This window comes from Zonotrichia leucophrys, chromosome 6 (genome assembly GCF_028769735.1).
Source record: "Zonotrichia leucophrys gambelii isolate GWCS_2022_RI chromosome 6, RI_Zleu_2.0, whole genome shotgun sequence".
Classification (NCBI taxonomy): domain Eukaryota; kingdom Metazoa; phylum Chordata; class Aves; order Passeriformes; family Passerellidae; genus Zonotrichia; species Zonotrichia leucophrys.
This window is the reverse complement of record NC_088176.1, coordinates 8,790,481-8,813,635: the sequence shown is the minus strand read 5'-3', so window position 1 is coordinate 8,813,635 and position 23,155 is coordinate 8,790,481. Positions and strand designations below refer to the sequence as shown.

Sequence of the window (23,155 nt, the reverse complement as noted above, 5' to 3'; positions counted from 1 at the left end):
CTAAATATTGCATGACAAATTGGCTTTGTTTTGGAAACCCTATGTGCTGAATGACCCTTAGCATGAGCAGCAGGTTAGATTTCTGGAGGAATGTTTGGATTATTTAGTACAGCCTGTCCCTTGCTTTCAAACACCATTTCCATTAGGCAATTTACTAATTCCCATTGAAATTACTGTCTCCCCCCGCCCCCCTCCCCACTCCCCTCCTTTTGTTCCTTGCCCATGTTAAAGTTTCCAATTGACTCGTCCATTGTTACAATTTGTCACTGCTGGAAGATCAATTTGTTTTCCCCTTCCCCTCGCCACATTAGATTCGGGGAACAGATGCCATTTCTCGCATCCGCATGACTCCGCTCCCCGTTTTGTCGCCGTGCGGGCACAGCCCCGGCCGGACAGGGCAGGGACCCCGCGGACCCCCCTTCCCTTTGACTGCCCCCCAGCAGCGCGATGTTTACGCCACCACAACTTTTCACTTCTGAAGTCTGGGAGTCCTTGATTCTCCGTCCTGCCATGCTAATTAACTTCTTAGCAGTCACATTCCTTTTCCTCCTCTCTCTCTCTTTTTTTTTTTTTTTTTACATCAAGGACCAGAAAACATTATGCCTTACTATAAGATAATTTGGAAATATCTGATCTTCAGCGAGTGATCTCACACATTTTCATCCTGCGTGTTATAACCATAATAAATGCAAGGACCAAGTGCTGCCCAAAAAAAAAAAAAAAAAAAAAAAAAAGGCTTTTACTTTTTACTATATTCTAGTGTTTATTATGATTGGAGTTTCTTGCCTCCAACGAGTGGCATGAAAAATGTTAACGGTTTAAAAAAAGCACCCACCGCACCACCCTGCCGTCACATGTACCCAAATAATAAGGGCACACAAACATCCTTCAGGAGAAGCCGGGCTGCGGGGGGATGATATGTTTATTAATGTCCAGAATGTAAAAGTTGGCGCTCCCGGAGCGCGGAGTCAGGGACACCCGTTCGAGTGTTTTTCCCCTCGCTCCCCCCGTCCCGCAGCTCTGAGCTGCGGCGCACAATTTTTAAATTTTTTTTTTTTTTTTTTTTTTTTTGCCAGCCTCTCCCCCCTCCTTTTGCGTGCCGGCCCCCCCAGCGGCGCCCCCGCCCCCGCTGCCCTCCCCTGGCGCTCCCGCTCCCATGCCAAAAAGGATCATTGTTAGTTTCCTACTTCCCCCACCCTCCTCCTCCTCCCCCTCCCGCGCCCCAGACCTGTTTATTTATGCAGACGTCACCGGGGAGCCCCCGCCCTCTCCTGCATCTCATTAAGTGCCTGGTGTGTTTCTCGCTCCCTGTCAATAATCCCGGATCCCAGACTTCTCCGTTCCTCCGGATTTCGATCCCCCTTTTTCTATCTGTCAATCAGCGCCGCCTTTGAACTGAAAAGCTCTCAGTCCAACTTCAACTCACTCAAACCCGAGCGGCACAGGCTCCCCATATCCGCGGCGACTGCCCCCCCGTCACAGCTGACTTCTGGGCTTGGTTTGTTGCATTATTTTTTTTTTAACCCCCCCTCCCCCCCGCTGCTCCCCCCTCCCCACGGTTTATATATTTTTTATTATTATTAATTTTTCCGCGAGTGCGTGCGCGGGTGTGCGTGTGCGCGCAGTGCACGCCGAGCAGCTCCCGGGAAGAAAGAAAGAGAAAATCCCGAAGAAGGAAAGGAAGAAGCCTAAAGTCACTGGTGCAAAGGAGCAAAGAAGAGACATTTCCCTCCCCTCCTCCTCCCTCTTTTCCCCTCCCCAGGAGGAAAGAGAAGGGGAAAAAAAAGAAACTTTCACCTTGGACTCTTCTTTTTTGGTGCAAACTTTCCTCCCCCCCCCTTCTTTTTCCTTTTCCCCCCCCATTCCCCTCCTTTTTTTTTTTTTTTCTTTTGTTTTTCCCCTTCCCCTTTTTGCAAAATTGCTGCTGGTGGGGTGAAGCAGGAGGAAAATGCCGCAGCTGAACGGCGGTGGAGGGGACGACCTGGGCGCCAACGATGAACTGATCTCTTTCAAAGACGAAGGGGAGCAGGAGGAGAAGATCTCCGAGAACTCCTCGGCGGAGAGGGATTTAGCTGATGTCAAGTCGTCTCTCGTCAATGAATCAGAAACGAATCAAAACAGCTCCTCAGACTCGGAGGTACGGGGGAAGCCCCCCGCGGGGCCGTTTCGGGGCGGCGGGCGGGCGGGCGGGGGCCGCGCTGTGCCCGGGGCCGCGCCGGGGCCGGGGGCGCCGTGCCGGGTCCCGCTCCCGCCGGCGCCCAACTTTCTCCGCGGCACCAACTTGTAACGATGCCTTCTGTTTTGTTCTGTTTGTTTCCCCTTCCACCTTCTCCCCGCACCTCTCCCTTCTTTTTCGCCTCTCATTCCTCCTCTTCTCCCTTCTCCCCCACACCCCCCAAAAACCATCCTCCCCACCCCAACCTACCCCTTCCCCGACTGCCCCACGCCGACCCCCGGCTCGCTCCCAGGCGGAGCGGCGGCCCCCGCCTCGGTCCGAAACTTTCAGAGATAAATCCCGGGAAAGTTTAGAGGAAGGTGAGTACGCGGGCCCGGCCGGCACCGCCGCCCGCCCCGCACCGCCGCCCCTCCGCCGGGCGCCCGGCTCCTCTTTTGGGGACACTTGCTAAAAAAACTTTTCCTTCCCCCCCCCTCTCCTCCCTTCTCTTCCCCCTGTTGCCCCCTTCCTTCCCCGCTCCCGCTCGTGTCTCCCCGCCATGTTAGCTGCGAAGAGGCAAGATGGAGGGTTGTTTAAGGGCCCACCATACCCGGGTTATCCCTTTATAATGATCCCCGACCTCAGCAGCCCGTATCTGCCCAATGGATCGCTCTCTCCGACGGCGAGAACGGTAAGTGCCGGTTTTTTTCCCCCTCTCTTTCCTCTCCCCCCCGCTCCCTGCCCGGCTCCCGCCGCCGCCGCGCTCCCGGTGCCCCGCTCGCCCCGGCCCTGCCGCCGCCCCCTCCCCCGCGCCGCAAACTTTCCAAACTCCGCGGGCCGCGGCGGGAGGGGGATTGTTTACACTTCGCCATATTCCTTTTTTTTTCCCCCCTCGTTTATTTCTTATTTTGTCTTTTTCTTATTTGTTGTTAATTTCTTTTTTACTTTCAGTTTTGTGGGCAGTTTTGTTTTTTTGAGCCCTTGTAACCTCCGCTGTGGGGGGTGTGGTGCGGGGAAGAAAAAAGCAAACAAATTCCAAACAACACCTATTTCAGCCTCAAAACAAAACTGGAAAGAAATTTTTAAAAACCCAAGAAGTTTGGGGTTGGCGGGGTTTTTTTCCCCCTCCCCCCTTTCCCTTCTCTCCCCTTCCTTGGGGAGGGGGGTTATTTTCTCCTGGCCGAGCCTGAGATCCGCTCCTCCACAAACTCCTCGTTTTCCATGGTGATCCGTCGCCTTCTGCCCTCCTCCGTGGCGGCTGGGCCGGCTCCCCCTCCCCTTTCCTCCCCCTTAACCCTCTCCTGCCCTCGCCCGCCCCGGCCTGCGTGAGCGGCGATTTCATTGTGCCCCTTCGGGCCGTGCGTGCCGCGAGTTGTGCCCGGGCTCAGCCCGCTCCGGCCGCCCCGATCCGCGCCCCGCGGCGTGCGGGGGCCGAGCGCCGCTGCCCTGCCCGGCGGGGCCGGGGCCGAGCCCGGGGAGCGGCTCCGTCCCGGTGCGGAGCGGGGGGAGCCGCGCTCGGGGCACGGGGCTGAGTCCGGAAACAACTCGCCTCGCTTGGCTCTGGCAACAACAACAGCAGCGCAAAAAATAATCAGACAAGTCGAGAAAAATTCCTCTTGGAAGTATGCTGGCAGGAAAACAATTTGCTGAAAGCGTCCGGTTTTTTGTTGGTGGTTTTTTTACCTTTTTTTTTCTTTTTTTCACCCCTAACTCGGGGTTCACTGGCGGGGGGGTGCAGGTCTGCGTGTGCCTGCAGCTGGAGCGAGGTTTAGCCCAGATCCCAGGAAACTTTGGGGTCTGCTGGTGGGTTTGTAGTCCCAGCTGTTTTCCCCGCTCGTAGTGTCACCCACGGTGTGCTCTACTCTAACATCAGATTTCTCAAGTGTCACCTTTCCTTTTGAAAAGAGTTTAAAAATTTTTCATTTTGAATGCTTAAATCCACTGGGACTTCCAAACACCACTGATTCCTACCGATGGCTTTAGCGTTGCTGTTTTGTTTCTTCAGAGTGTTTCTGAGTCTGAAGCGTTCCCACCATCACCATGTGTGTTTATACACTTTTTTTTTTCCTTGTGGTAACACGAGATAGCGATTTACAATAATAGATCTACTGTTGGGTAGATGTTGAAGCCGTACTAATGACTGAGGGCTTGGACAACTTCAGTATATCAGATCTACAAGTGTTTTAAAGCATTAAAATATTAAACATCGGGTCAGTCTTGTTTTCACTTAGTAAAACGTCAGTAGACACAGATTAGTAAATGTAGAGTGACAGGGAGGTTGTGAGGAAGGTTTTCTGACTTTGCATATGTTTAGGGCTGTGGCAGAGTTTTATTTTGGAAGCTTGTGAGGCTCTTTTTGTGAGGAGGTGATTTCTGGGACAGTAGCAGAGGGGTGACTGCAGTTTGCAATTGTAATGATGGGGAGGGGAATTCAGGGGCTGAATGCATTATATTTTTTCTTTTGAATATGGTCGCCCACATGTATATGGATGATGGTGATAAATTCCAAATTCCATAAGTACCAGAATCCAGATGGCAAAACAATCTTTGTTCCAAATCACTTTGTTACGAATTGTGAAGCTTTGTAGCTTTGTATTCCTTTTTTTTTTCCCTCGTTTTTTACCTTCAGTGCATTCCACTGTTCCAAGTGCAGACTAATCGGAAGCACACCTCTGCTGCCTTTTTCTTAAAGCGTTTTTCTTACACCAGCTCCAGCTCTTTTTTTCCTCATTACCTTTATTACAGATCCCTTTTCCCTTAGCATGTGGGGTAGGGTTCTTCAGCAGTCAGCTCTCCTGGAGCATTCCTCCCCTTGCTCCCCCACCGCTAAAAAAGGCCTCCATAGGAATGTTGGGTCCGTGTGAATTAAAGGTGCTGTACAAAAGCTTACAGGTTGGTTTATTGTTGGTATAGCAGGTGGCCTGCTTGTGTTATCAGATGAATTCTGAAAGGATATTTCCACACTCAATAGGCAATTTTCTTATTTCCACATCCAGGCTCCAGCAACCTTCTCCTATCTTCTTAACCTTATTCTTTCACATTCCGTATTCTTGTTTGTTTGCCTGCCACTTAATTATAGCCAGGAAAAATTAAAGTTGTTTATTTAGGCCTGAGAGCAGAATATTATAAAGATTCAGCGGGATAGCTGTTGTCTGTCACACACTATTTTTAGGTGGATTCTAGTTCTCTGCTGTACCAGCTTTCAATTCCAGATGAACTAGATCTTTCTCTTTCCTGTTTGATTTTATTTTATTTTTAAATGCGCTTTGGAAAGGTATAGATGCTTCTGCATAATTACGAATTTTATTTTTATTTATGTAGTTTTTCCTGGAGCCATATTTGTTGAGTGTCAGAGCATGCAAGGTAAAGAGGTGATGCAGATACGTAGCAAAATTGTTTTTCTTTTCCTTTTGCTGTTGTACAATCTTAAAAGTCTGTGGGTGTGGTTTTTTTGTTGTGGTTTTTTTTTTTCCTGGATTTTTTTTGTTGCTTTATTTGGGGGTGGAGTGGGATTATTGTGTTTTTTAAATGTACCTGTAATTGTCTGATCAAGAGCAAACTTGTGGGCAGCAATTTCTCCTTTACTGCTTCAGGAATGTGAAGAATTATGAAACATCATAAAATCTGCTTATGAGGAATAATCTATTCTCAAGGATAACGCTTTAAATACTGCAAACTCTTTATCAAGGTTGATAGGAATAATTTTATTTTTAAAAATCAAAGATTTTTTGCATGCTAATCTTGCTGTTGATAGAATACTGTGGTGGGCTTATGAGAATAGATGTTATTAAGTAGAGGTCTAGTCAAATAGTACTGAAGTGACGCATCTGAGAGCACCAGTTCCATCCCTGCACTTGTGGAGGGACTGGGGTGGCTGCATGTTGTGGGTAATAAAGGAGACTGTTTTCCTTTCAGAGTTGGAAAACATAGAAGTGGTGTACTTGATTTTTAGCTTAAATTTGGAGCTTGGTTAATGCTTTTGGTAAGCAAATATATGCAGTGTAATGTGAGAAAACCCTGCTGGCAGATGCTCTTATTTTTACTAGTGCTGTTGCATCTTCCTTTCCCCTGAGTTGTTGCTGGCTGAGTGAGGCTGTAGGGATAAGCTTATGTTTGGCCCCAAAGTTTGGGAGTCGGGAATAGCTGTGCTGGAGATCAGCCCCATCGCCTTGATTTTTATGTTTAGGAGGAAACATTTTTTTTATTAATTGCCCTGAAAAATTGATGTTTTTCTTTATCTACTGAATCAAACAATGTAATCCTTCGTATTACAAAAGCTTTAGACCCTGGGGTGTGAAGGGTTAATGGTGGTCCTTTTTTTTTTTCCCCTCCCTCCAATTGTTTTGACAACACTTTTCAAAGTGTGACATTCCAAGCCCTTGCAATACAATGTAATATTACTGTAATTACACAGGTCATTACATTTTAAATAGAGAACAATAAAATGCTTATCGCCCTGAAAAAGAACAGGTGTTCTTGCCCTTCTTTGGTGTTTATGCTAATTGTTTTTCATCTCCTTCAGAAATATTTATGGCTGGAGTGTTAAGGTTTCAGTCTCGATGTGACAATATTAATTCTTTACTAATCTTTATGGTTGAGGTTTAATGTCTGCAGTATGGATTATAGTATTAATGTCCCCCAACTAGTTTAATAATGTAGATACAACTTAATATGTCAGCACTTTGGTACTTTATGATACAGAGCTATTCAGTGGAGAGTGAATTATTTGCTTTGTTTAAAAAAAATGAATGGACATGCTCTTAATAAAGTTTCTGGACTTGTGTAAAAACAAGCTGTTAAATAAGAACTGATGATCCTGTGGTGTAAATCAAATGGAGCCTCCATAAAAGAAACTTTGCTCGTGCTTAATTAGGTAGATTGCTGAATCACTCTGCTATAGCATTAGCATGGCTGGTATACAGTGGCAAACAGACTGTGTTTGTTAACTTACTTGCAGTAAAGATGCTGATTTATTTTTTATGCTATGCTTTTTTTCTTTTTTTCTTTTTTTTCCCCCGTCTTTTTCTTTCTTTTTTTCCTTGATAAGATTTTATTCTGGAGCAAATGCTGCATTGCTTACTCCAACAGTTTCTCTTCAGGGGTCTATGAAAATTAGTTAGAGAAAAGTTTCATGTTTCTGGGACCTTGCAAAACAATATAATGCAGTACTGTTACTTGAGTGTACAGGATAATTGCAGGACTGCACTTCATTAAAAATAATATTTGCTTTGGAAATCGAACAATTTTAATAGGTGCACCAGTGGCTGATCTGTAGTGTAAAAAAAATACAGTAGATGCCTTTCCAGGTTTTTTGAATGCATTCATACAAACGACTGAGGATGTTGAAGAGGGTGGTGTGGTTTATTTTTTCCCTTCTTCCCCTTCATTTTTTTGTTCAAGCAAGTATGTGCTGATTTGTCAGCTGAAGATGGAGGGGGGGAAGGAATATATTGCAGCTTTCACTGGCGCTTGTAAACCAGAATGTAGGTAAAAATGTTTTAAATTTGTCAAGACTTTCATGAGTGGGCCCCAAAATCAGATAAAAAATGTGGTGTAGAGAAAAAGGACAGCTGCAGATTTTTTGTGTGGACGTGTGTTTCTGTACCATGACTAAAAACTCTAAGGACCTTTTCCCAGCTGTCTGGGAGTTATGTGGAAGTTGGATTATTGGCAGTTAAGCATGAGACAACCTGGATTTAGCAAATGCTCTCCTACACAGGAAGCAGATGACATTATCCTGGGGGAAGGGAGGAGATCCTTCTCCAGGCACAGCCTGGGGGGAGACGCCTGCTCCCCCCAGCCTCAGAGCAGCCAAAAATGAGGGCTGGCCATAGGCACGTAGAAATAGAACAGCAGCCGGGTCGTCAGCTTGGGGTTTTTTCAGGGCTTTTTGGTGAAATCAGACACTTTCCTTGCACATTGGGGCTGTTGTGAGAAGTTTTGCTTTGGAGGGAGTTGTGAGGTTTGGGGGGATGTTTAAAGCTGTGTTCTCTGGGTGTCTCCTTAGTCCCACGTCCTGGCAAATATGTAAGTAAGCCTTAAAACTTTGACTTTTAATTGGGCACATTTGTGAAGGAAATGGTTAATTTTACAACCAAAGGCAAACTTGCACCTCGACAGGTCTGCTGAAAGAAATGTGCCACAGTCGTTTGCTGGCAAGCACGGCAGGGTCATAAATCCACGGGGTTTATTTACAGCCTATAACACTTATGAATGTTAAGATATTTGACGCCACGCTGGCCTTATAATATCCAAGGTCCACAGACACTGGCAGTGGGTCAAATTTCTTTCACTAATTATAAGCAATGAGAGATGAAGTGTGGTGCTGGGGGTGTGTGGGGGAGATATGGAAATCCTTTCTCTCCCCACCTAAAAGCGAAGAATATTTCTGCTGCTCCTCCCAACCGCTGCTTTATGTTTGTGCTTTCTTTTTTTTTTTTTTTGTTACGTAGGCTCTGAAGTTTATAATTAACGCTTGTGGTGCTGTAGAGGCTGGGCAGTGGGTGATGCAGCCGGGCTGAAGGAGGGAAGAAGTTTAGCACAGCTCATGTCCTTTACAGAGGTCTCAGCAGTATCGTGCAGCATTTCCTAGATACCGGCACAAGCAAACATTTAAAGACAGATGACACCTGGAAATGTCCTTTAATTTTCTCACATGCCGCTGAGCTGGGGACGAAAGAAAAAGCTGCCTCGGGTTTTATGCAGGAGGAGGATGCTTGGAAATACAGATATTAGAGTGGTTTGTGTGTACAAAACAGGGCCTCTTAGAAAGCAGCAAAAGCCCACGTTAAGGGAAAACATGCACTGAATGAATGAAGATGTTGAGGTTAGAGGCAGTTTTTAGGGGAGAAGCCCTGTGTCCTGCTGGAAGGGACAATGTGGGATGGACGAGTAGGTCAGCGTGGAGGGGAGCAGGGGGACGTGCACAGGGTGGTGTTTGGGGAGGGGTTAACTGGGGGGAGGCACTGCGGGAGCAGGGGGGCCACTGGAGAGTAATTGGAGGACAAAGGAGGGATGTTGGAGCGGGAGGAGAAATTGTAGAAACTTGGGGGGGGGGCGGGGGAAACGCCAGTATTTGAATGGATGGTTGGAGGGGAAGCTTGGGATCTGGGGATTGACTCTTAAGTGTCAGGAGAGTCTGGGGCCCGAGAAGAAACAGTGCTTGGCTCAGCGGAGCTCGTTGTTCTCAGCTCACTCCCCATTACACAGGCTTTGTAGAGTGGACCGTCAGATTTGAAGTGCTGCGGTCTTGTCTGTGCTGGGGGTGTGTGTGTGTGTTTTAACAAGATAATGTGATTACTCAAATATGCCTAGGTGTTACTTTTAGCTTTAATTTCTCCAGCAGTTGATTTCGGGTTCCCTCTAGGTTACTGTTGTGCTTGGAGACTAATTTAAGAAAAAGGCAGGGTTATGTGTGTGGTGGAAAGCTGCACTCCTTTAGACATATGTTTTTCTTCTAGAGCCATGTAAAGCCTGACTTAAAAAAAAAAAAGAAAAGAAAAAAAAGAGGGGGCTGTCAATTCAGCTCTTCCACAAATAGCTGTACAGTTTTGTTGAAGGTTTTATGCATTTCCCTAATCAATGGAGCGCTGTGACTTATTAGCCCCCAGGGACAGATCCGAATCCCCCAGCACTGCGCTGCAAAGCTGGTGTGGTATTGTACCTTTTTAACAGGTTATCAACAAGGATGTTCCCCTCGTTCCCAAGATGCTTCCCACCCCCTCCAGCATCTCCCCCCTGTGATTCTTTCCGGCAAAAATCTGTTCAGTCTCACGCCTTTGTTTTAGGTTGGCTAAACCCTCGACCCTTATTCTTTGTGGGGTCACGCTCAGGCAACTGGGCAGTGCTGAATGAGTTAAGTCTCTGGCTGAAGTTTGGCTTCATGCAACTAAATTTGAGGCCTGGTAGGCATTAGCAGGGCACAGCACATTTACAGAGCTTAATTAGTACGCGCTGTAATTGTTCATGGTCTGCCAGAAGGAGTAATGTTCAGGAAAAGTGGAGTCGTTCTTCTGCAGTCTTTAGTTTTAAAACGATAAATCACTTGCATATTTGTGCAGTGATTCAAATGGAGCTGAGACCTCTCCATCTCAACATGTGGTAAATTGTAAAGTCAATGAATTGCAGATGTAGGGTACAGCAGATTCTCTAAGAAAATGCAGAATGAATGGGAACGGGTGATGCTATAAATACGTACTGAGAAGATAGCTGGGTTTCTGCTTGCTGTGCCAAATTTGATAAACTAAAGATATTAGCAATTTTGTTCTAAATGTATTTATTTTAAATATCCTTAAACTAAGTGTAGGGGTACCATGTTACTTCACTTAGTAAGGTTTTTATTAATATTCCAGAACAATGGGATTCATATGGAAATGCGCGTGATAGCCATATTAATATAAATTAATTCATCATGGGTAATACTGTAGCTGTTACTGGAGGAGTTTATAGTGCTGGGACACTTTCAAGTGTGGCTACAGCAACTTACAAGAAATGTTGTGGTAGAGGATGCCTCTATATCCTAGTTGAGGGAGGTACTGGGATTGTTATGTATCTCACCATAGCATTTCATATCTGCCTGTGCTTCCTTCCACCTTCAGAATCTAACAGCCTAGAGCCTATTTTAAAAAAGCAAAACACAAACAAAACTGTGTGCTACAGATTGACATCGTAAATGCTTCGTATTGTTTCTTTTGCCTTTTTTTTTTTCAATGTGGAGAATGTGTGTCACTCTTACTGCTGTGAAATCTTGTCTTCCTTGGGCTTGGTCCAAGATCCATTGAAGTCAGTGGAAAAAAGGCTTCTATTAATAACGAAGGGTTTTGCATCAGGCCCCGTGTGTCTTGAACCAATGGCCAAGTTCTTCAAAAGTGGATGAAGGCGTTGAGAATGCCAAACTCAACTAAATATGATATTGATGTATAGCTCCTTCATCATAGTCCTTTGCTCCTGGAGGAGGGGGGGAGGCTGGGAGAAGTCAAGTTGCATTTCCAATGGTGTATTCTTGAATGAGCTCCTGCTTCTGCAGTATTTCCCACAGAAGTGTGGAGCATCCTGGCAGGATCAGGGTTTGGTCCCAGGCTGTGTTGCATGTCAGTTCTGCTTTTCTAATACGAGTAGGTGGATTTGTATGGAAGTTGTAAAAGTTAATGATTGTTCTCTGACTCATATGCTGCTGGCTTCAGCAAAGAAGAAATGATGACAGGAAAATGATAGAAATTATAGGAGCCAAGTAGGCTTTGAATGGAGAATGGATTTATGTTGTTTGAAATGCCTTTGCTGCTTGGTGGAGGGAGTGCAAGGAGGGAGAAGATGGGAGGGCAGTTTCTTTTCGGGGTCAGATGTTTGGGGTACCAAACTCCTGCCAGCATTCAGTTAGGGAGTGAAGCTGAATTCAGGAGGGACTCTTGTTGGACTTGACCATTTTGTTCTTCCTGCTGACACAATTAGTCCTGCATAACTGTTCTCCCCTCTTGGCAGAGCAGGTTTTAGTGCCCTAGGCTCCATTGGAAGTACAATTACATTACTTTGGCTACCAAGTATGAATATATAAATGTGCTCAACTTGTGTGTATCTCACAGCTTTCTAGGTCTTTCCAAACTATCTGTGGCATGAGAGATGCTGTATACAACAAAATCATTCTCTGCTGCTTAATTCACTACTGGTGGTGATGCAGCAGAGACACAAAAAAAAAAAAAAAAAAAAAAAACACCCAAAAAAAACCATTCCAAAAGGAGGGTGTGGGAAGTAATAAAGTAATAGAAATTGCCAATCTGAAAATACTGCAAAAGGACATTCTGGAGAATATGAGAGATTCTTGGATGTTGATACAATAGAAACAAATTGTCCTATTTTAAGAAAGGAAAAAATAGAGCAAGAAAAGGTGGAGGCGTACCTCTTGGAGCACATCCGAACTCCCACTGGAATCAGTGACTCCTTAAATAATGATCTGGAAAAGTCTGAGACTATAGGCTTTTCTGTTCTGGAGAAAAGCTGCTACACTGATTTCTGTTTTTAACTGATAGTAATATTTAATAAAGGTTCTCTCGGAACTGCTTTTAACCCTAGCCTGAATAATTTTAACTTGGTTAAATGAGTGAACTGGTTTGGGAGCATAGACAGTAAGAGGTTTGCATTGGTTTAATTAGATTTAAGAGATTTATAAAAGCAGGACCACTACTCTGACATAGGCAAGGTCTGGAAGTCAGCGTATGGATGATGCATTGATCTACACCCAGGCTGAACAGACAGCTATTGAAACTGCTCTATTATAAATGTTTGCCAATATTAAAGAATCCAAGGGAAGGTATGACCTTGAATGAACACATCAGAAGAATAAGATGGCAGTTAGTGTTTCTATCTTTGTTTTCTGTGGGACATTAATAGGAAGGTTTTCTCCCTTTCAGTGGAGTTACAGATTATAGTTGTCTGTCTGGAAGTCAGGTTTTTTGAGATTTTTATTATTATTAATCAAATGTCTCAGTTTACTTCAATCCCTGTTACATTCTCCCATGGGATTTTTATTAATTCTTCAACTACGTCATAAAAATGTAGTTTAAATGATGTCTGTGTCAATTAAAATTAAAGAAGGTACTTACAGGAGCTAGTCACAAACATAACTGCTGCATTGGTCACAAACCACTGTGTAAAGAATATCCACAGAGCTTATTTTATCTGGATAGCAGCTAAATATCTTTACAATCCCCAGGGTTATTAAAGGCCAAGTGCTTGGTACATGTACTTAGTTTGTTTTCCATTGTATTCTGTTGCTCGACTACAGTACTTGAAAGTACTTTGTTTTTTATTTCATAAGAGTGAAATTAAATTTAATAAATATGGAATGAAAAAGTGAAAACTAGAACCTGGGTGTCACTGGGAGGTTGTAAATGGGAAGTAGTGAGTTGCTGTGCTGCTGGTGTGCCCAAATGTTGGCATTGGACTGGCTACACAGGTACATCTGTGTATATGCATGTAATGTATGTTATCCTTGAACACATACTTGGTTATCAGGTGTCTATTCAATTTTAATTGACAATATGAGATTCCTGTGGTTGCTCTGTGCACAGATTGCCTTGGGGCTCTACAGGGTTTGTGGGAAGAAAAGCCTTGACAAGTTTCCATTAAGCCCTGAATCAGGCAGTTGGAAAAGAGGAGAATGAAAGGAGCTGAAAAGAGGGACAACTTGTTAGTGTTGCATTCTGCGTTTGCAACGAGAAACCTCTTTTAGACAAGAGTGGTTCTCAGGCCAAGAATTTCAAACTCGCGGAGAAACCTGTCCAGAGCACAAAAGTTGTTTGAACGGGGTGCAGAATTGTCACAGTAATTAGAGCAATCTCCGTTTACTGAGTGGCAGCCTTTATAAAGGACAGGGGATAAAGGGTTCAAATTCATCTTTCTCTCTCCGATTCACTTCTGATGAACTGCCTCTGTGTATGTATGTGTATATGAAGAAGTGTGTGTGTGTGGCCACATTTTCAGCTACTCATCATTTGATTGTCTGTGTTTAAAAAGAAGAAGGACTTAGGTTTCTTCTTCCTGCCTTCAATGGCATTTTTTGGCATTTTGCTTTTATTTTTATTTTAATTTTTTTTGTTTGTTTGGTTGGGTTTTTTTAGTTCTGTCATTTGACTTACCAGAATAAGAGGACGCTTGGGAAAATGCACTTGTGCTTTGGTGGAGGGGGAGCCCCAAATATTATTTCTCTGTTGATTTCTGCTCTCATTCAGTCCTGCATGTTTGACTCTTCAGAGCAGTCCCATTATTTTTAAAAGGATTACTTGTGGAAGCAAGAAAAGTGAATGGATAAGGCTTGGGCCCTTAAAGTTTATCCTCTTGCCGCTGCAAGGTCTGTCCAGAACTACTGAATCAGCTGGAGTTTTGCCATTGCTCTTATTAGGAGAAGGATCAGGCCCGTGGATACATGAGACTGAGTCTTGTGAGCAAGCCAAATAAAACTGTGAAAATCAGGATTGTTTTTGTGCACGATGCAGGAGTGTCTGGAGGACTCGGTCTGGGCTCCTCTTGGTCAGACACTGCACAGAGAAAAATGGGAGTGAATGAGTGACTGAGCAGTGTGGGTGTTCTTGCCCCAGGAAGAAAATGTGACTGCTGAATTTCCTGTATGCCTTTACTTCTGAAGAAAAGAAAATACCAAGATCCTTGAGTTTCTTAAGTAATCACCCAGGGTGTAATGTTGGTAATTTCAGTTCCATTTAAATAGGCTGCTTAGGTTCTGTGATTGCCTTTTATTTGTTCTCCCCAAAATAATGTAGAATCTCCACTTTAAGGTTTGGAGCTGGCAACCTTGGCTAATTTACTTAATCATTTAGTCAGTGTTGTGTTTCTCCCCTTCATTCACCTCTACATCTGAGTGCAGAGGGAGGGAGAGAGGAGCCATTAGGCCGATGTCTTCACCCTGCCTTGTGTTTCTCTGTATCACATTGCCTGGAAGTATAATAGTATAGTATAATTTTTTCTGTATTCTCTTTAGCCTCCTTCCTGCTTCACCAAGTATTTTGCTTCCAAAATAAACTTTATAAGCTTCCTCATGGGATCACTGTTTAGGCCATGATCCTAAAAGCCCAAAAGCACAGAACCAGCTGGGCTGAAGACAATTCCTCAAAATTATGTAGGATCTCCACTTTAAGGTTTGGAGCTGGCAACCTTGGCTAATTTACTTAATAATTTAGTCAGTTTATGTTTCTCCCTTTCATGCACATCTGAGTGCAGAGGGAGGGAGAGAGGAGCCATTTAGGCCAATGTCTTCACCCTGCCTTGTGTTTCTCTGTGTCACATTGCCTGGAAGGCCTCTGGCATGGTCAGGTGTTCTGTTGGCACCCTGTGAGTGCTGTCTGTCTCCTCCCCTCTTCTCTTCTGGAGACCTGGGATCAGCCAGCAAGTGCGGTGAATTCCTAAGGCATGGCCCAGAGGGTAAAGGAAGATCTTGTTGCTGATTATGGATACCTTGTTAAATAGCCATGGCTGTGAATATTGTATCTCAGAGATCATGTGTTCGTGTGTGGTTTGATTTTTTTTTCCCCTTCATCCCTCTTCAATTACTTTCCACTTAATGATGATGATGAAGAATTTGGCTAGTTTCCTTATGTTTGAGCAAAAAGCAGACTTCTTTTTTTTACATGGTTGTGCCCAAACATGAAAAACTATGGAAAAACTACTTGTCTTGGAGGTTGCACTTCAAAAATGCCTATTAAAGTTCAGCAGCAGGTGCTCCTCTAGCTCAGCTGCCTCATCTGTGAGCACGGTGTGTGAATATGGCAGGGCTTTCTGATCATGGGGAAGTTGTCTTGGAGTTGCAAAGAGGAGTTGGGAGACATTGATTTTCCTGGAAGTGATGCTGATTGAATTGCTTGTGCAGTGTTGGAGCACAGAGTGGGGTTTGTGTGTTGGACAATGCCACAGTCAGGTTGAACAGTGTCTCCTTTTTTAGATGATGCTATTTTGTCCCAGCCATTGATGGTTTGCAGACAAGTTGTGATGTCTGCCATCCTGAAAGAGTACCAGTGTGGGACTAATTGTACCAGGACCCACTGTTGTTGAGAATGTACTTGTTGCAAATGATGGACCTCTCTTGAAAGTGGCTTTCTCAGTCTAAGCCCTTGTCCATTATTTTCTCAGCTGGTAATTGATTTCTTGGTTTGGTAATTTGTCATTAATGGGCATATCTTCAGTGTGGAGTTCTCTGTAGTAATTCTGTGTGACTGGGGAATAATTGCTGGCCCTGTAAAGTCACCAATCTCATTTATTTGCCAGCTGATAACATTTCCCATTCGGCTGTTGTGACCAAGTTATCCATCACAACAAAGCCTAACCAGGTCTGTAGTCTATGTCCTGGCTGGTGCATGGAGAAAGAGGGCTGGAGGAAGCTGATTTGAAGTGGTGGTTGCAAGCCAGAGCTCATGACAGCAACAGAAAGCTTTTATTTGGTCTTTCAGCTGTGTAAAATCCAGCTCAGTCTGGAAGAGCAGCTGTCAAGTTTAGTTGAGGTGGCAACACAAAGCAGCTGATGTCCTCCTCTTGTTGTGTGACGTTTCCTCAGTCCTGCTTTCCTGCCTGGCCCCGATTTGCTTCTCTGCCTGCTCTTGGTGCTGTTTCTGACTGGAGAAGCAGTTTGGAGATGCTTCCCTTCCTAGGCACTGGTGGTGCAAAGCCCTGGTCCTGCACACGCTCTGGGCTTTCCTCCATTCCAGCCCTCTGAGGAATTGTCCTCAGCCCAGCTGGGTCTGTGCTTTTGGGCTTGTAGGATCATGGCCTAAATAGTGATCCCATGAGGAAACTTAAAGTTTATTCTGGAAGCAAAATACTTGGTGAAGCAGGAAGGAGGCTAAAGAGAGTACTGAAAAAAATGGTGCAAATGAGAAGCAACTTCATTTACTCTGTGCTACTGCTCTGGTTTGTGGATCTAAGTAGAAAATGGGCAGTATTTGGAAATCTCCTGAGTTTCCTGCCAGCATCTGCACATGCCTAAATACCTTTGAAATTTGATTTTGTGTTTTTTTCCCCCCCCTGCTACTTGAATATGTTAGTTGATACCACAAGGAGTGAGCTGAAGTCTCACTTTTTTTTTTTTCTCTGCTGTTGGAATTGTTTGTTAAATTCTAATTGCAGGACTTGTTCTACACCTGTACAAACCCACAGCCATTGTTAAGGGAATAATTTGAGGACAATGGGGTTAACACAGGTGTACACAAGTGCAGGATTTGGATTGCAGTGTCTTTTTTTATTACTCTGTGTGCATAAGAAAGAGAAATGAATTCAGCTTAATTTTCTGATCCTAAAAAAAATTTGTAGGACAAGGATTGGGAGGAAGAGTAAATGGGGAGGGGAATAAATGTCTGGACGTGTTCTGACACGGCACTGAATGCATATGAAATGGAAAGTTAGAAGGAAATAAACACTACACTCCTCTTTCCTCCCTACCTCACCCTCATACCACTTTCATGGAGTCACTTTTCAAGGTATGGCTGCACGAGGTGGTTGGTAATGATCTTGCACACTGATTGCCTTCAGAGTGATCACATCTCAGCCTGAGTGCTTGCATGGGGCTGAGGTGCTGGGACACTGGGGTGGTTTGTGGTGCCAGCAATCACCAGCCCCAACTGCAATGTTCTGATGCAATCAGCAAGTTGCATTAGGGCTGTGTTCACGTGGCTGTGCTGTGTTTGGTAGGGGCACAGTTGGGATGTCTGGCTCCCAGGATGATGTTCCTCTAAAGATGAAGGTGTCTGTACTTTCCAAAGGTGACTTGCTGTCTCATGGCTCCAGAGCAACCTTCAGAGATGGCAAGAACATCAAAACAGCCAGGAGCATTTAGTGCTAGGGCCTGTAGGACATCTCCTCTTGGTATTCTGTGATGTTGATGCAGAGATTTACATTTTGTGTAACTTCCTGATTATCTGACTGAGGGTTATCTCTCTTTGGGGTAGTTCCAGTAACAGCTAAAAGAGGTTCTTGCAGAATGAAAACCAAGATCCATGTTCCTGCTATCAGAAATGGTTGCAACTTGAGATTGGTTTCTCTTACAGTTTCATCTTATTTCAGTTTCTTTCCTACTCTTGGGAGTTCCTCCAGGCACAGGTCAAACTTTCTCTATTACATTAAGTACTCTGTGCATTTGGGGTACAATAAACTAATGAGTAGGAATGATGGTTAGCAATTAGATAAATGTTCAGATCAGTTTATCCTCTCAGTGGTTCTCCTGTTAGAACTAATCCTGACTGCTACAAATAGGTTTGGTATTTGGCATTTCAGTTCATGTAGGAGGGGAGAAAAAGGCTGTTGCCTGTGAAATGGTTCAGAAGTGACTTGCTGTTCTTTTTCAAGGAGTAATAACTCAGCTGAGAGGCACAACAGGAGGCTCAGGTATGGGACTGTTTGATCAAGAAAGAAATCAGTATTTGCCTCGCTTGGTTATGCACTAAAGGAGTTGTGGTTGTACCTCTGCTTGGAGGAGGATGAGTTACCCTCCAAGCAATGTCAGGCAGCCTGGCTTATACTGGGGAAACAATCAGAGTTCTTTATTAAAGGCTAACTTAAACTTTGGAAAGAGATATTTCTCACTGATTTGAGGCTGTCTGGAAGGTGGCTAAAAATAGTCCTTCAATGATGTGCCATGGTTTGAACCACTAGAGATAGGTATTTTTCTCTTTGGTGGGTGATGTGACCTTCTCCTGCCAAAGAGTGTAGTTGCAGTAGGATAATGTGTAGTGATTTGTCTTAAAACTTTAAGAAGATTAACCTCTGAATTGCAAACTGTTGAGGTGATCTTATTTCTGGCAGGTGGTGTAAGTTAGTGGTTATGGTGATTCTTTGCCCTTGCAGTTGTGTGGATTTTCCTGATGCAAGTTATAGACTTGTTATTGAAGTAGAGGGAGGAAATTAATTAAAAAAAAGATCTCTTTTTGTATGAGTCTGTGTACACTGACCTAAGAGAAGATGGAACTGGTGTTGATTTGCCTTTCCTCAGTGTTTACCAATAGAGATTGTATTAATTTCTGCTGTTTGCACTCATTTCTTACTTTATCAGCAGAGTTATGTGCCTGCCTTGGAAATTTGTATCATTTGGCCTGTTCCATGCTAAATGCACTCACTGCAGCGTATGTTGTGTTTAGTTTGTTGCACAGCTGCTAGGTGGGGTCACCGGAGACCCCTTTTGAGCAGCTAAATTACTTTTTTCTGCTACTGTAGTGAGATGTTTCCCTTTACTGGAAATGCTTGAGCAGGCAGGGTGGGCACTGGGTGGCATCTTGTTCTCTCTGATCCAGACAAAGAGTCAGGTCCAGTGTCAGCTGATTCTGACTCGTGTTCAGGGAAAATCCGGGGAATGTGGCCTCCTGTGATGAACGGGCCTCCTGTGCTGAAAAAAGCCAAGGAGAGATGTCCTGTCAGATGACAAAGCCAGAGGAGCAGTTGTGTTGTTAACATGTGGTGTTATTTGAGTGCTTTTACAACTTTAAGGAATACTGCCCACCCAAACTGAGGCCCAGATTTCAGATTTAATTCATACTTTGGGCCTGCAGAGCCTGACAGAGTGATTCATCCAAGAACTGCAGTAGAAATACTTGGTTTTAATCAACTGGGCACATCAATGTAGTCATAGGTACCAACAGTTGGAACAGTTGGAAATGGGAGAGGAGCTCCCTCTGAACGAAAATGAAGCTGGCTTTTTGGTAGTGTTTTGGATGGCTTAACAGTTACAAATTTATGAAGATATAATTAGCTACTTTTCAGGGTAATGGTTAATTTTCAACATAAACTTCTCTTTAAAAGCTTCAATAAATATTTGCACATTTTATACAAGTAATACCAAGAAACTGTGCTTTAAGCCTTGAAAATATTTAAATAGAGCTAATTATGAACCAGGGGTTTAGTGCAGAAATCTGGAAGAAATTGATAGGAAACTGTTAAGATCTGTTATATATTAAAATAGATGTTAATATCTATATAACATCAACATCTATAATCTATGTAACACCAATATTTATAATATTATTGTAATGATGATATATGCATTATTTAATATATGTAAATACACACGTATATATTTTAGGTATATATTGAGATTTCTTTTTCTGCAAACTTGAGGTCATGGCAATATTTGAGAATCAAGATCATGATTATTTTTTAGTTGTTTTGGAGGATTATTTGTAGGGAGGGCCTGCCTGTCTGTGTGTGAGAACAAGCACTGCCATAAGGTGCTGTGCTCAGTGGTCACTGTCTGTATGAATAAGCTGTGTGGTTTCCTCTAAATCACCTGAAATTAGGCCATTTGAAGACAGGACTGGCAGCATTGCTTGGCCATCTCAAGCCATGGCCATGACTCTGACTAGGTAGCCTTGGTTTCTGACTCAAGATTGTGAAGGTGGGTGCTTATGTGGGAGAACACAGGCTCTTCTTATATAAGCAGAGATTAATCCACTACACACATTCCTCTGGATTCGTGGTAAGCTGGGCTGTGCTTTTCCAAAGCCCTCCTTCAGCTGCAGTTCCCATCATGGTGTGATCCACTGGCAGCTGGAACTCCAGAGGTAGCTGACTGCTGGGACTTGTCATGCACAGAAGCAAGAAAACTGTGGCTTGCTGCTGGCTTGTGGGATAATACAGCTTGGTGGTGGCTTGGCCATGTAGGACTGTCCGTGTGATATTTGGATGTGCCCTGTGCCCAAGTGTTCTTTGTGCTTATGGTGGCCCACCAGGGTTCATAGGGCAGCAGAGTGGTCCTGGCTGGGAAAATGCTGCTTGAGTCAGGGGTATGTCCCTTGACGTTATTCCTTGAATAAAGTGGCTTTTAAGCCAAAGTGCTTGTGCTGTCTGTGTGTGTCCTGCTCTGAGGGAAGTTCACGCCCAGGGAGGATTGCCACAGCCCTGGGGAAGGGGACTGCTCTGCAGGCTGGGCTTCAAGCTCAAGTTCCAGTGCAGCCACAACCCTTTATGAGAGATCCTGATGGGCCCATGATATTTAGATATGCCTCTGGTAATATAATCAGCTGCCACCCACTACTCAGCTTCTAAGCTGATCCTAAAATAACCTTTGGTAGAATGACACATGTGAAGCTTCTCTCTGCTCCAGTTTAATCTCCTGCACACAGTTCCAGTGTAATGTTTATATGGCAGTCATAAGGAAGGCTCTGTAGGTGTACCCAGACCTTTTATGAGAGCGTGACAAGACATCATTTATCTCCCTTCTCCTTGACGTTCTTGTCTCTGCTTTCAGTTTTGAAATTAGAAGTGGTGTGAACCTGCCCCATCTCATGGATGGGGTGCGAGCTTCCACTTTTCCAACTTGCTGAGTGCTCAGTGTTCTTTCTGAGGACACATGGTTTGGACTTTCCCTTTTTTCCCCTGCTGATCTTTCACAAGAATAACAAACCACCAACGGATGTTAATGGCTCCATGCATGGATTATATAGATGTGTGCATATATAGGCTGTCTGGTTTCTGAGAAGACTTTATTGGCATAAATTTGGAATATTTACAAGTGGCAAATTCATTGGTGAGATTATGTAGACCAGACTAAATGAGCTCTGAAGGGCATTTATAACACCTTCAGACAAACCAGCCTTTTTGTTTACAGCAAAGGGTTTTATATGAGTGTGTGTGCATACATATATATATATATATATATATATAAAATAGAAGTATGTGTCTATGCTTTTTTTTCTTTCTCTGAAATACAGAAGTAGCATTAATATTTCTGCTGCTGGCTGTCCATAAAAAACACAGCAACCCTGGAATGATAGGGAAGCTGTCATATGAGTGCAACACGGGAATGTCTGCAATTAAGGCCACTTTTATAAGGTGACATTCCAAGGTGGTCAGCCAGGCCCCCTGGAAGCTCCTGAGGGACTGTAGGCAGTGGTGAGGTTTCCTGTGTGCTTTGCTGGGGTTTGAGGGGCATCTTCCCCAGCTGGGTGGTGAAATGCAGCTTCTTGGGCCAACCTTTGTAACGCTTCAGACTCGCAGTGCTCGCAGAGGGCACGCAAGAAATGTATCTTAAAATCCTTTGTTTTCTTTGGCCAACAGCTTGAGGGGCAGGAGGAGAAGAGGAGGAGGGTGGAAGAGCAGAGAGCAAAAAAAATGCCCTTTTGTAGTAGATTGAAACAAAACAACATCCAAGAAACATTGGTAGTTTGAAAGCAGTTTGGAGGGTTTGTGTGTTAGAAGTAGTCCCAGCTGAGAGATGTTGCTGAGCAGAGTTCAAGCAAGGAGGCCAAAGGTGCAGCATAAATATAGTTTGTCAGATTGTTGCTGAAACAGATGAACATTATTCCACGCAATAATCATAACTACGTACATGGCATAAATACAGTCATCCAATGATGCCACAAAGTACTTAATGGCTTGTAGTCATTGTGCCTTTTGACCTGCAAGGAGAAGGGTGTGATGTTCCTGTTCCAGTTATAATCAATGAGCCTTGCTATTGATCTGTGGGAGACTGTGAGTGCAGATGGATGGTCTGGGGTTAGCTGGGGGAATAAGCCGTTGATGGACTGTTCTGTTTATTTAGCTTTGATGGTAGCACTGCACTTGGCACTCGCTTGCTTTGTGATTTTTAATGTATTGTCTTAGCTCCAAATGAATGTTTAACAAGGCTGCGCCTAGTAATTTTACAAGTAGCCTTAGGAATTCATTCATTCATTGTGTAAAAGTGTTCTGCACAAGAGCTGAACTGCTGGGAGAGGTGCAGAGAAGGTAGGGCAGCCTGACCAAGAAGACACCTTTCTTGGCAGAGGGAGAAGGATGGATGTTCCTTGTCTGTGGGCCAACTTGCTTTAGAATGTATTTTTATTGGCTAATCAATATACAATAGAAATCCACTCCCTAGTCAATTTAAGCACCACTTAATTGAGAAATAAATGATAAACGCATTATGCTTTGCTAGTAGAGAACATTTCAGGGTGATTATGGATGCTCTGCTAAATTTTTTGGCATCCCTTGAGTGAGGCTAATTGCCTTCCCTCAGGGCGGCTCCACAAGCTTGGGTCACATCCTGGCCTTGATGAAGCCGATGAGAGTTTTCTTAAGGATTTTTTTTTTTCCCAATTATTATTTTAAAGAGGGCCATTGTATACCAGCCTTTATCTCTGGTGTTCTGCTTTCCCCTGAAAGCAGGACCTACTTTGACTGCTGGGTCTCTCAGGTTGGCTTTTGGCCAGGGCTGTTTGCACAGGGGTATGGATGCACTCTGTCTCCAAATCGAGTCCCTCTGCAGTGCGGGGCTGGTTTGTTGAGGATTTTGCTGGGACAAACCAGCAAATCTAAAAAGCTGTGATGGCCCTTTGGCTGGTCCAGTACCCTTTGCCCTTTCCAAGCAGCCTGACCTCAGCCTGGCTCCCGTGCCAGCTGCCTGAGCTCACCCGCTGCAAGAGAGTGGTTCCAGCACAGTGATCCATGCTGCCCTGGGACAGGGCTCTGACTGCTTGGAAAAGCTGGAATTTTTTCAGATCCGGCCTCTTGCCAGCATGGTGCATGCCCTTCACCAGCCAG

At 44.3% G+C, this 23,155-nt stretch overlaps 1 protein-coding gene across 26 annotated transcripts in view; it reads left to right on the top strand.

Annotated features, from left to right (window-relative positions):
* The first annotated feature begins 1,311 nt into the window (after positions 1-1,311).
* TCF7L2 (transcription factor 7 like 2) overlaps positions 1,312-23,155 on the top strand; it is a 171,209-nt gene continuing 149,365 nt past the window's right edge. For 11 of the 26 annotated variants that reach the window (XM_064717458.1, XM_064717447.1, XM_064717446.1 and 8 more), the window contains exons 1-3: positions 1,599-2,137; positions 2,469-2,535; positions 2,722-2,846. In XM_064717458.1, the coding sequence (XP_064573528.1) occupies positions 1,949-2,137; positions 2,469-2,535; positions 2,722-2,846 (381 nt within the window). In that variant the 5' untranslated portion in view covers positions 1,599-1,948. Of the gene's footprint in view, positions 1,499-1,593; positions 2,138-2,468; positions 2,536-2,721; positions 2,847-23,155 lie in introns of those variants that run through there. The other 15 variants (XR_010440905.1, XR_010440903.1, XM_064717436.1 and 12 more) reach the window with 8 other exon arrangements.